This window comes from Stegastes partitus, unplaced genomic scaffold (assembly GCF_000690725.1).
Source record: "Stegastes partitus isolate 25-593 unplaced genomic scaffold, Stegastes_partitus-1.0.2 Scaffold869, whole genome shotgun sequence".
Taxonomy (NCBI): Eukaryota; Metazoa; Chordata; class Actinopteri; family Pomacentridae; genus Stegastes; species Stegastes partitus.
This window is the reverse complement of record NW_007578600.1, coordinates 137,869-151,712: the sequence shown is the minus strand read 5'-3', so window position 1 is coordinate 151,712 and position 13,844 is coordinate 137,869. Positions and strand designations below refer to the sequence as shown.

General features: G+C 42.1%; 2 protein-coding genes across 2 annotated transcripts in view; both read right to left on the bottom strand.

Annotated features, from left to right (window-relative positions):
• Positions 1–2,767: 2,767 nt before the first annotated feature.
• LOC103365751 (transmembrane protein 238) lies at positions 2,768–6,046 on the bottom strand. The gene is made up of 2 exons (XM_008293282.1): positions 5,504–6,046; positions 2,768–3,141 (listed from the first exon to the last, which is right to left on the bottom strand). The coding sequence occupies exon 1, from the start codon at positions 6,044–6,046 to the stop codon at positions 5,516–5,518; it is 531 nt and encodes a 176-aa protein (XP_008291504.1). The 3' UTR covers positions 2,768–3,141; positions 5,504–5,515.
• A 2,704-nt stretch (positions 6,047–8,750) lies between these two features.
• gspt1l (G1 to S phase transition 1, like) overlaps positions 8,751–13,844 on the bottom strand; it is a 15,805-nt gene continuing 10,711 nt past the window's right edge. The window contains exons 7-13 of the mRNA XM_008293281.1: positions 13,070–13,210; positions 12,864–12,957; positions 12,573–12,653; positions 12,172–12,345; positions 11,716–11,805; positions 11,248–11,416; positions 8,751–9,457 (exon numbers count right to left, since the gene is read on the bottom strand). Coding sequence (XP_008291503.1) covers positions 9,405–9,457; positions 11,248–11,416; positions 11,716–11,805; positions 12,172–12,345; positions 12,573–12,653; positions 12,864–12,957; positions 13,070–13,210 — 802 coding nt within the window. The 3' untranslated portion in view covers positions 8,751–9,404. The remainder of the gene's footprint in view (positions 9,458–11,247; positions 11,417–11,715; positions 11,806–12,171; positions 12,346–12,572; positions 12,654–12,863; positions 12,958–13,069; positions 13,211–13,844) is intronic.

Sequence of the window (13,844 nt, the reverse complement as noted above, 5' to 3'; positions counted from 1 at the left end):
ATAAACAATCCAGGTTTTACGACTAGATTTTTGAACACACTCGCCCCATAAAATGAAAGGTAGAGACTCTATCATAAGTGATTTTGTATTTCAGTGGTTATAAAGCTTCTCAAGTCTACATTTTTAATGGACAGGAAATGTTTCCTAGATAACAAAAACATGTTGATGGTAATATTGGTTTTATTTGAAATTCAAATCAAACAGCACATTTTTAAAGAAATGAAATGGAGAAAAGGTAATAAACAATTTAAACCAGAAGTTGGCAGTGGTTAGAAGGTTGTCAGTTCACGTCCCGGTGAGGACACCCGGAATCTTTCTACGTGGAGTTTGGACGTTCTCTCCGTGCAGCGTGGGTTCTCTCCGGGTTCTCCGGCTTCCTCCCACACAGTCCAAAAACATGTTGAGGTTAATTGGTGATTCTAAATTGTCTTTAGGTGTGAATGTGAGTGTGCTTGGTTGTCTGTCTCTAAGTGTAGCCCTGTGATAGACTGGTGACCTGTCCAGGGTTCCTGCCTTCATCCTGAGTCAGCTGGGAACCCGCAACCCTAGTGGGGTTTAAGCGGTGTATAGATAACGGATGGATGGATCTACTACAGACTTAGACTATTATAGGTGGTACTGAGAGGAAAACTGATGGATAGGGCTGTTTTCAGAGCAGACAGTTTTTAAAAGGACAAGTTTTCCTCAAAACAATGTTGATGTTCTGTTTTATTTTAGGGGTTTCCACCCTTCTGCCATCTGCTTGACTTTACAAGAGCAGCTTCAGCATCATACAGCATTTCATGTAGTTTGCAAAATGATGTTCTGACAGTTATTTCCAATCAATACCTGCAGTGAGCCACAGTATCCTGTTCATTCGTTCACTCATTACAGACTGAAGGGAGGGGATTTTATGGATCTGGAGCTGGGGTTAGAGAACGAATGCAGGCAGAAAGAATGAGAGCAATATACAGCATTAGTCAGAAAAACCAGCAGTATCATAAAGTCAGCTGGTTCCAAAGGTTAGACACGGAGGCTTGTTATCACCGTGGGTGGGAACGTGGACACCAGTTGCTACACCTGCTGTTAGTCCACAGCAGTATCAGTACCCAGCTCACATTCGTTCTGTTTCCCCCTGGATGGCTGCTGCAGAAAGTGTGTCCAAAAGGATCAGTAAATCCCACTTAATACGCAACTAATCACAGGAATAATGATAACAGACTTAAGAATCCGTGAGCTGAGCTGGTAGTCTGCTTCCAACACATTTACTGCTGTTATCACAGCAGTAGCTGCTTCTGCTTCATTTACTACCTGACAGGTGTGTCCAGCTGTACCGTGCTGATTTGTTTTTTCTTGGCTCACTATACTCAGACAAAAGGAAGTCAAGTTTTAAATCAATGGATTTTTATTTCATTCATCAAAAATAATCACACATTGTTTGGATGGTGGTGTAGTTTATGCTTGACAAACCTGTACGGTCATCGTTAGCCTCACAGTAACACCCATCAGTGATTTACTTCATTCTGCATATTTACATCAATAATTTAATTTTACAAAAAACTCTAAGATGGACACCTGAGCTGGGTAGAGCCAGGAATAATGTATTAATTGGGGCAATAAACCTCCCCCAACCACCCTGCAAAGGAAAAGCTCAGGCACAAGGGAGGATGTTGGGGTAGATGGATAGGTTGACAAAACACTGAGCTTTAACCATGCAACCATGACAACAGACGTCCTCTGACCTTAACAACATACATATTATGTCCTCGACCATGATCTTTCCATAAACCAAAAACAACAACAACAACAAAATGTGATTAAACCTTTACCCCACACTGTCACACCATCAAAGGGTTCGTTTTTCGGCTGTTTATCTGTTGCCTGCACGCCGATGGAAGTCCAACAACATACACAGTTGGAGGACTTCTGGTGGAGAATGATCAAGAATAAAACACCAAAGAGCTGCCAAATGTTTCTTCCCTGTTTCAGGTGTGCACAGGTGGATGGAGCAACTTCTTAAATTCATGGATGATTTAATATCCGTTCACTTGAATGCATCACGAGCGGGTTGCAACATGCCAACGCTGCGTCATGACGTGATCTGGTTGCGTTTAATCCAGTGATGCTTTGTTACTGAGATCAAGACACCTGAGAGTATAGTTATCCTGTACAGAGGTAAGACACTCACACAAAACACCACTAAACTAATTAAAACAGTCAAAATGAGTAAAAAATATCAGCGGCTAGAACTTTGAAATCAAGACATTGTTCATTTTCACAGTCTGTTGATTTAATACGTAAGGAAATGTAGCTCTTCTTTCTCATAGTACCACATTTATAAGGATAAAAAGTGCAATCACACATTTTCAGTCAAGTTTTGGTTCAGAATTTAGAGGCAGGTGGGTTCAAACATTTTAGTTCAGGTGGAGCTATTGTCATTATCAGCCGTTATGTTCTTCTACTTCATTGTAATTAAAAAAACCTGCCTTGGTTAGGTCCATGTTGACACCATTCATAGTTCATTTACTACAGCGGTGGATTTTGTGTTTGCGTCACATTATGAACTGAGACAATTATGGCTTAAAATTGCAGCTGCGTATTGGATCCATGCTGCCAGAACTCTGACAGTATTAGAAAAAAAATAAAGAAAAACAAAACATTCTTAGTCTTCAAGGTTCAACAACAGTTGGGCAACAACATATGGGCAAAAGATCTGTGCCAGAAACTGAATCCAAATGATTTCTATTTGAATTTGTATTGCTCACCTGCAATAAGTGAAATAAAAATTTGAATTTGAATCATATGATGAGACCAAATGTAGAGAGTTGAATTTTTATCGAGGATTAAAATAACAGAATTCAATTTCAAGTTTATAGGAAGAATGCTTCAATTTAATAAATACAAATTCAAATTACGTGATTCAAAATTAAAATCTTTATTTACAATTATTCAAGCTGTGCAATACAAGTACAAATATAAATCAGTCAGATTGAGTTTCTGGTGGCACACGTTTCTGCAACAGTACAACACACGATAAAATCACAATAATAATTTCTCATTAAAACACAAACAGTGAAGAAGTTTAGCGTCGACTGGAGGCGACAAAAGGTAGTTTTGTAGGCCTGATCCTCCTCAGTTGTGTGCTTCATGGAACTAATGTCTCTGTGGGGGAAAAACAGACATGAGAGATCGTCATTTAGGCTTGTGCAGAGAGCGGAGACGCATGTTTTTGAGCTGATGTGTCAGAAAGTCAGTCTGTGGATGATGAAGGTTTTCAGGGATGATTGAGGTGATCAAGATTTTTTTGTCCTTTTCACTTTTAATTTTGGCCTCGCTAATGCATATGGCAAAAAAATTGGTGTGTATGTTACTGGGAATTTTGACTTCAGCTTCTGCACTGCATCCATAACACACTGTTTACACATCAGGACCTTAAAGACAAAAATGTTCCCATTGAACCCAACTCATCACATCGTGAAGCCATGCATTCTTTGTGAGGCTTTCATCGTGGAGTCTTGGCTGACAAATGATCATTTTCCATGATTTCCAACATCCGTCCATCCATCCATTATCTATACACCGCTTAATCCTCACTAGGGTCATGGGGGGCTGGAGTCTATCCCAGCTGACTCAGGGTGAAGGCAGGAGACACCCTGGACAGGTCACCAGTCTATCACAGGGCTACACTTAGAGACAGACAACCAAACACACTCACATTCACACCTACGGACAATTTAGAATCACCAATTAACCTCAGCATGTTTTTGGACTGTGTGGGAGGAAGCCGGAGAACCCGGAGAGAACCCACGCTGCACGGGGAGAACATGGAGACTCCACACAGAAGGATCCCGGGTGTCCTCACTGGGACACGAACCGGTGACCTTCTAGCTGCAACGGTGCTAACCACTGAGCCACCTTGCAGCCCAGATATAATCCTGAAAACTAATTAATATTTGGTAACTATGACGAGGACTGATGTGGATTTGTTATGCAACATTTCTTAGGCTTGTTTTTTGACGAAGAAATTTGTTTTTAAGACCCCAAATGTGAGCTATTTTTCAAACCTTGCCATGAATACAAACAACAGAGCACATGATGGGTTAAAATCCTGAAAGTCAATGAATGTTTAGTCGTTATGTAAATGACGGATGTTGGTTTAAATACGTTAAAAATGGAACATAACTTTGATGCATTAAAACAAAAAGGTAGCAAAGCTTCTTGACGCTCTTTCACGACCTTTGTGTAGCATTTTTAAATGAAGGTTAAACTGAGGGCTTGTCTTTCAGTGAACGCTTGTTAATGATTATCCAGTGATAAGAGGATTTTATTGTCAGAGCTACAGGAAGTTTTACTAGTTCCGCATTTAAACTACATGAAACCCACAGAAACAAGGTGACACTCAGTCAGGAAAACGGCTTCACAAAGCAGAATTCTTTTTACATGGTTCTTCTCTTTTATAGTGAACTTAACGAGGACCACTGAAGAGAGTGAAAGCCCTTAAAATGAAGATGAAGGATTTCATTTCATGGCCACAGCATTAATTATTCATGTTTTATCATGCTTTGCACTAATTCAGTATCACACACACATAAATGCAATAAAATAAACTTCACTGTCATTTTATGACTACATCAACAACATATGAATGAAAATGGAAATGATTTGTGTTTAGTTTTTGTTTCTATCTGACTATTGTGAACCCCGTGCTGTAAAGGGAGATTCTGATGGGTTTTCACAAATAGTTTTTTAATCCCTTTACAGTTGTCAGTATTAATAAAAACTCAAAACACATAATAAAAATGTGATTTCTTTAGTAGAAACTGAAGTCAGCAGTGAGGAGGCCATGATAGGGACGCCTGTAATGTCCTTATGGTAGTTATTGTTTTCTGCTTTTTTTCCCTCTTTTACTGAGTTTTGCACTTGAATTCTCAATAATGTTTATGTATTATATATGCATGGGTTATTCTGTGTTACATATATGTATGAAGAGTTCATTTGTAAAAAAGAAAACTCCATTTTTGCAGATTTTCAGAAATCAAAAAGTGGATTTGACTCAGTAGAAATGACAAAAATAAAGATAACTTAAGTTTGATTGATATTATCTCAGGTTGACGATGGAAAAGAGGGTTTACTGAAGGTTTGTGAAGATGGAGTTATCTGTTTGTGCAAATGAACTCTTCATAGAAACAGTTTGAGATAAACTAAACTAAACTAAACTAAACATATGCAGTGATGAGGTGAAGGACACACTTAGAACAGCCCACATGAACTACTTTTACTGTTTTATTCCATTGTATTGGTCTATTGTAGGCAACCTGTTGCTGTGTCTGCATGTGGTGCTGATCTTCTGTGTTGGTGAAACAATTTTCCACCTTGATGGACAATAAAGTTTTATTCTATTCTTTGTGTAAACAGTTCCATATAAATAAAGTCTGACTGATTGATGAGTGACATGTGTGAGCTCCACATCCATCCAAGTCTACTCTAAACCCATCTGTGTGTTTGCTCCAGCACCAGGCCTCACCTGTGGGCCTCGTCACGCAGGTGAGGTCTCTGTCGCGGTGTGCGGCATCCCCACGTCACAGGAGACAGCCGCGTGCGATGCGTTCTCCTGCGGGGCCATCGTCGCCATGGCAACGACCACCTGCTCCGCCTGCGGGGCCGCCGGTGACCCCGCCGGTGGCCTCGCCGCCGCCGCCGCCGCCGACCTCCGGCTGCCCGACGGCCCTCCGTTCCTGCGCAGCGAAGTCCGGATGCTGCCGGACACGCGGCTGCCGATGCGCCGCACCGCGCCGGTGATGCCGCCCAGAGCGCCCTTGTTCTTCTTCAGCAGCCCCACATCGTCCTCCAGCTCGGCCGGGGCCACCTCGATGTTGCCCGAGTACCAGAACACCCACCAGATCAGGCTGAGGAAGATGATGATGGCGCCCGCGTAGATGAGCAGGTCGTAGAAGAAGATGTTGACGAACACCCCGATGAGCAGCACCCCCAGCCCCACCGCGTCGAAGGCCACCGCCAGCCAGAAGCAGCACACGCAGCGACCCAGGCCCCGGTAGTCCCGCTCCATGTGGCCCGAGGAGACGCCGACAGTCTCGACGACAGCTGCCTACTTCCCGGTGAGCGAACAGGTGAGTCCCGCTCGGGTCCTCACCGGAGGGGCGGGGAGCCGAGGGGGGCGGGGCCAAGAGCTTCACCTGGCTGCTGCTGCGGCTTCCTATTGGTCCTCAGAGTGATTGACAGCTCTGCTCATATCAGCAGTGAAGCGGGTCAGAACTATAATCCTGTCATAGAAACATGATAATATGACATAAAGCTGAAGGCCTCGTGGTTAGATGGTGGTTAGAGTGCCAACATGTGTATTTAATGTAGTTTAGTGCACCACTGAGACCCAGCATGTGATTTACTGTAAACAACAACAACAACATGTGGCCTCCAGAGAAATAAATAAAAAACACTGCAACAGCTTTGCATCAGTGTTTTTGAGTTACAAACCCAGCTGAGTAAGAAGAGAGACTTGACATCCTGACATGAAGGTGGAAAAAGAAGTTTCTCTCTTTTGGCTGCAGCTTCATTGTTTGTGTCCAAAGATGTTCAGAGCAGGTTTCATCCTGTCGGGGATATTTTACCCTCCTGGGTTCTACACTCAAATGGGAAACAAGCGCTCTAATGGATTGTCTGTAAATGTACTTTTTGTCAACAATATAGAAACTGAAAGTTGCAGCAGGGAGACCTCACTCTTCTATCCGCCGATGTAGCAGCTCTTATAGTGGACAAACTCTTTTCCTGTTGGCTCGTCATGAACAGATTGTAAGTTTAAACCTTGTGGCAGAGTGTCCACACCTTGTAGGACACCTGAGGTCATCTTTGGAGAGACAAAAGCCTTGTAGGGGTGTAAACATCTTCTCTGGTTGACCTCAAACTTTGAGCTTTTCGACCCTTAGCTAACTCATATTAAACCTTGGCTGCTAAAGATTCATTTACATTAAATGAACCAACAGATGATAAATGATAACCTAAGAACTCATGGTTAACTTTACTTTAACAATCAAAGGGTCTGTACGAGAACTTCAGCTAAATCCACAACTAAACATGAATCATACACTTAAACCTTTTAAAACCAAAACCTTGACATTAAGACGCATAGGTTGTTATACTGTCCATACACTTTACAATGACAACAATACATACCACGGGGAGAACATGGAGACTCCACACAGAAAGATCCCAGGTGTCCTCACCGGGACACGAACCGGCGACCTTCTAGCAGCGAAGCAACAGTGCTAGCCACTGATCCACCTTGCAGCCCACTATTGTGACATGTAACTGCACTTTGTTCAGAAATGATCACTAGTTTACTTTGGCATTCTCATTTTTTTTCATTTTCCTGCTGGCTTTAACAGTTTTTTTTTCTTCCATATTTCAACCAATATTGTTCAATATTGCAGATTCTGGATCAACGGCATGATGAGAATTAACAGTGAAAAATTCTGGTTTTCATCTAATAATTCCAACCTGTCCAGGGTGTCTCCTGCCTTCACCCTGAGTCAGCTGGGATAGACTCCAGCCTCCCTGGTGAGGATTAAGTGGTGTATAGATGATGGATGGATGGATCTAATAATTGCTGAGATATTGTAGTTCAACATATTTCAGTGTGTAACAACATGCTGAAAGTGGGTCGAAAGGCATTTTTAAAAAAAGTACTGAATCCATCAATCTACAATTTCCTTTATAAATTTGATGCGATAACATTTTTAGATAAATCAGACATCAGCAGCAGAAACGGTTCTGAAAATGTGATGATTTAAAACGGAACGACCGAGCTGTGAAAGAGGAGCGTCCCCAACGTACAGCGTGGAGGAGGACCGCTTGTGTCACGAGGCTGTAATGAAGGGACTCAAATCCATGCATCCTGCTCATAGTTAAAGCTCTTTCACAGCCACGGCTCAACTAGATAATGACTCAAAACTGGAACCAAGAATGGACGAGGAGTTCTGAAGTAGCTGCTGTGGAGCCTGATCGTTGTCCAACTAAACCACCATCAGAGTTCAAAATGCTACGCTGCTAAAGTCTTTGTTGGCGACATTCTCAAATTGTATTTTTCAAATCAAAGACAATGTGCGATCTGTTACATGTGTAATAGAAATGGTGGAGGTGAGCTAGTTGTGACAACACAAGCAGACAGACCATCCATCAGCAGAGGTGGAGGTCTGAGGCATCACCTCTCACCTGTTTACAACTCAATTCTAGGAACTCTCCCCAGGAAGATGAAACCACATTCAGACCGAGCCACAGAAGGCCCTAATGAACCCCACTGTGGCAAGGGGAACACTAACGACTCACCTAACGAGAAGGAGGAGCAACAAACCCCCAACTGAAACCGAAACTCAGGTGCTAATGACTCCTTCAGGATATCAGTATCTGGAACTCCCAACTAGTCGGTCAGAAGTTATGAAGCCTCTTGGATGAGAGGTGGAACGTCTTCAAAGAACTCAAGCTGCTGCGATTAATCTACGAGAATAACCACGACCTGGATGACTGAGAATCTTCACAGACACTTCTTCAGTCCTGCACTTGGTCCAAGGCTGTCAAAATGCTGTACTACAAATGAATCATGCATTTATTAAACAGTACTTTCAGAAAACATCTGTGCCAAGAGAACTTTTAAAGTGAGAGCTGCATGTATACGTGAATACCATCAGTTTCCTATGCTGAGCCAAAAACTCATTACCTGTTAAGTATAAGCCTCGAATGCGCTCAGACAACGGACACACTTTGTTTTCCCCAATTTATTATTTTATTGTCATAGTTGTTTGATTTAATAACATTTGAACACGTTCGAGCACGCTGCCAGAACGCCACATGAGAAACCAAAAACTGGGTAAAAGCAAAGGGAAACATGTACACCCAAGATAAACATTTGGTTTCAACTGGTTAAGTTCTTTCAAACGGTTTCTTTTTTTTTGCAAGTTACTTCTGAAAATCATTTTTTATACTCCAAGCAAAATCCTGGTCCACATCTGTTTACAGATATAACTTCTGCCTTTTGTCATCGTCATTTATGTAAGCAAGGGGAAAAAAAAATTACTTTGGAAAAAAAAAAAAAAAAAAAAGAAGAAAAAAAAAAAGAATCATGTACTGATGAGTAGACCAGAGTAGGGAGGTGGGGACAGGTGGAGGCATAGCTGAGCTCTCAATATGAGAAAGCTGACTCGTGTGGACATCATCTTGGTTTGTCATTTGCTTAAAAACAGGTTTTTTCTTTTTCACATGAGTTTTTTTGTTTTTTTCTGAAGCTGATCTTCGGCACACAGAAGAGGGGCGTGACAGGGACGTGCCGTCGCCGCTAATAACAGTGTGGGCGGGTTATGACCAAGAAGCTCCGCCTGTTCCTTCTCACCAGGACTCCCAGAGAGTTTCCGTCCGCTTCAGTCCCGCTCGGCGACCAGCTTCAGCACCTTGCCGATGGCGATGGTCTTACCTGATAGACACAAACACAAAGCTGTCACTTCTCTGCCTTTGAGCGGCTTTAGCGCCAAATCTTTCTGAATCCTTTATCTCGACTCGTGAAGCTTTTATAAGGCATTTTATCCAGACAGACTTTTGGCTGACCTGTAGTTGCTTTATTGTATTGTATTGTATTTATTGCCGCCCCCACCCTCTGGAATTCCTCACCAGCAAACATCCGTAACTGCCTGAACCTGTCCACCTTCACATCACTCACCTCCACAAAAAGGCTTTTAATCTGTGATTGTTTTTAAATGCACTGAATGCTTTTTGCTTTCGCCGTTTTCATTTCTTCTTGTTTTTATTCACTGTGCAGCGCCTTTGAGCATTTGGAAAAGCGCTTTATGAATAAAATGTACTATTTTATGTATTGTTTTTGATGCACTGTATTGTAGCTGTTGCTCCCCTGTTTTAACTATTTATTACCTTTATTATAATTGTTGTTTTCCTTGTTTTATTATTGTTTTAAAGCACTTTGTGATTTTGGATCTGATTTTACGAACTTATCAAAGCACACAGGTTTGCAGGTTCAGTTTAACACAACGACAACGATTTCAGGGTCATTTTACTACTTTTAATTTTGAACACTTAATCATTGTACGGGCCTGTCATGAATGCTGGATCTTGTTTTTTCTGTTTGTTTTGTTGCAGAACAGTCTGGGCTAACCACATCTTTTTATATTTGATCATACTTGCATTTTTTTGCATATTAGCCGTAAGAAACTGCTACATGTATCTCATCATAAAATGTAGGAAGTAGAGATTATCTGTTCATAACTGTGTCATAGAGATTGTCTGGTATAATCAGAATACTGTACTGTATGATACGGGATTAATCTGAAGTTGGCAAAAAAAATATGTGCTTAGTAGCTGATGGAATGAACCATCGTTTCATTGTCTGAAGTGTTGACGTACTTACAGAGGTGGAAAACATGGTCAGTGTTTGATTGGCTCAAATGGAAAATGTGTGACTGAAAATGGGTCAGGAAGTTATATTCTAATATGAAGATCAGAATCAGATTTATATTCAGGTATGGTCTACACAATACGATGGATTTGTTCTGGTGAGTTGGTGCAACAATAAATGTAGAGTAAGGTACAAAGTACAAGATAAAAATAGAACTGTAATAATGCAAAACAGAAGCAAGAAATATTGAGTGAAGAATTAAAGTTAAATTTCAATAAGAACCATAAAACTAGAATCATTTACAAGATTACTGAGGGTGCAGATATATTGATATTTATACAGATTATCAGAAGAGGGCAAATTGAAGGTGTGGAGGCGCAACACAAAGGTAAAGATATGAGTAGAGATTACTCTGCAGAAGTTTCAGCTGTTTTTGTAACACTAGAAATATGTACCAGCTGTTTAGGATGATTTCTTCTTAGTTTATTGCCGACCTGGAGCATCAGTGGTGACTCCATTAATGAGGATTTAACTTTTAATGATCCTGGACACAGAATGAGGTTTGAACAGAAGGTCAGTCTTTATACTTTTGTTCTCTTCAGACTCAGTTTATCAGCAGCAGGTAAAGATTTTGTTAACCTCCCCGATGAGGGATCAATAAAGTTGATCTCATATTTTGTTACATCCTGAACTTTCAGTTTCACAGTTTAAGATACCAGAGATAAACTGGGCTGTTTGGACACTTTGACCAGCTGCTATTAGTCTGTTATTGGATTATACGTAACTTGATGTATCGTCTAGTTCAGCGTGAATAACAAATGTTGCATCGCCAGCAGGTACACATGTGGGCGCCCTACCTTCGTCCCGTAAAGTAAACCGTCCCATCTGAGGAAAATCTTTAAAGGTCTCGAGGCAAATGGTTCCTGCTGTGCGCAGACGGGCGATGCAGACCTGGTCCTGTTTGACAAATCGTGGTCGTGTCTTACTCTTCTCTCCTGATTTCTTGTCTACGAGACAGATTAAGGCCTGCGGGGGGGAAGAACGGCAGAGTGTCAGCACGCAGGGATGCAATGGAACTAATTACCACTCTCACATAGCATCACTCATGTATGATTAGATTGTTGTTCTATCGTGGTTGTCAGCTGAGCAAGAGGAACATCTATTAAACCAAAAGCATGACAAATAGTGCATTTGGACACATTTTTTTTTCTTTTAACCAAACACTGTGCCTGTTTTTCAATAAGTCATTTTCCACGGCAGGTTTGAATGTGAGACTACGTGTCCTGCTTAAAAAGGACAACAGATAAGTTAGTATTAATTCTTACTGTGATTTGGACTTCTTCGATGCAGGTGTGAATGTGAAGGACCGCGTTGTAACCTGGACAGATGATGGACTTGTGTTCGATGATGACAATCTGTGGAAACGAAGCGACGTTGATCAGCGGACGGCACATCCAACCAACATTTTCTCACGTTAATGGAGGCTACGGCTGCAAAATTCCCCACGTCATTGAGTGAGGCCTTGTATTTGGCTCAGCTGGACTCCACGGTCCTCTAAACGGGACGGGACCTTGAACGGCTTCCAGTCTAGTTGGAATATCAACCAGTGAACCTTGACCCTATCACACTGGTGGGTTTCAGTGCAGAATTCTACATTTGCATGGCTGTCACGCACGCCAACGTCACTTAAAAACGTTTTCCTTTATTGTTCTGTCACTCAGATGTTCGAGTGATGCACAATGTAAGTCTCAGTTTAACCTTACGCTGCTGTGTGAGCTCACCTGGGCGTCAAAAGTACGTCCTGAATGACAGAGGTTTTCAGCGTTACACAGGATGAAGCCTGGTAAGATCTCCTCCTCCTCGATGCCCTTCAGTCGCAGCTTGAGGTTCTCACCGGGCCCAGCGTCATCCGTCTCCACGTCATCTGAGAGAAGACTCAACACCTCCACCACATGCTGCGAGACCAGACAGGAAACAAGGTATGAGACACTAGATGAAGGTGTATCCAGCTGACAGTGATTCACAGAGCACAATAGAGACAATGCCACTGAAGACAGTTAAAATAAGTAACAGTCCTGCAGAATTCAACTCCTACCAGTGTGCGTACACACTGTCCAGGCTAGAACAGGCATTCATTCAAAACACTATCTTTCCAGCTGATGGAAGCCGACGTCGATCTTACCCTGTTTGGCATCATGACCAGCTGCTGTGCTTTACTGATGGAGCCCGACTCCAGTTTGCCCAGAATCACAGTTCCCATGTCCTGATAATGAGAAGGATCGGCAGTGTGTTAGAGAGCAGGTGAACTTAGTTTGCATTAATCCAAGATAAGCTTCGGTGTTCGACCTTAAATGACACGAAACCACATGAATATGGTGTTTGGAAAGGATATCCTTGTCAACAATCAGTATTTTACAAGCAGACTTGGACAATAAAGCACAATGAAGCAGAGGGTAAACAAACAGACTCTTACCTTGTATTTGTCTACAATAGGCAATCTGACAGGGCCATCGCTTGATCTGTTGAAATTTGGCAAACTGTCCAAGTGTGGAATGAATGGTAGACCTCTGTAATGACATTAAAACAGGGACAGACATTGGAGAGGATAAATAAACAAGAACTTTCCTTTCTATACACGTTATATAGTGATAATAAGGAGCTGCTGCGAGGAACACTTACGTATACCAGGAGCACATGTCAGTGGGCTCCTTCAGGTTGGCTCCTGTCAGCCCGGAGCACGGCATGAAGTGGATGTCTTTCTTCGGGTTGAAGCCCACCTTCTTCAAAAATGGCACTAGTTTCTCTTTACACTCTTCATACCTGAGGGTTCAGAGAACAGGAAGGATGTCTTCACACCGACATTCAGCCAGACAGACCTACACATGCAACAACTATCCGTCCTAGTGAGTATCAGGTGGACTAAAACAGAACTAAAGCCAAAGACAATTCCATTTATGTGGTGTTTTTCTACATGTATTGTGTTTGTCTCTATGCTCTTCTATTCTTTACAGATGTTGCTTATCTGTTGCATGGTGTGTCTTGGGGTGCTTTGGGAGAAGAAGTGATTGAGGTGTTTCCCAATCCTAAAAAAAATGTTGGTGTGGCCACAAACGTTGATGTAAAGCAGGGGTGGGCAGTCCTGGTCCTCGAGGGCCACAATCCTGCATGTTTTAGATGTTTCCAACACACCTGATTCAAATGATCAGCTCTTCATCAAGCTCTGCAGAAGCCTGATAACGATCCTGATCATTTAGATTGTGGCCCTCGAGGACCAGGATTGGACCCCCCTGACGTAAAGTGTGAAATCGTCCCTTCATCCTGCTGTCAGAGCAAAGCTTTCCCTGTGGCAAGAGCTTGTTTGGCACTTCACCCTCTCAACACTTTCAACTAACTTTGGCTTTAATTACTAGGAATATATGCCTATATGCCAGGGTCCTCGCCAGGATTCCTTTAC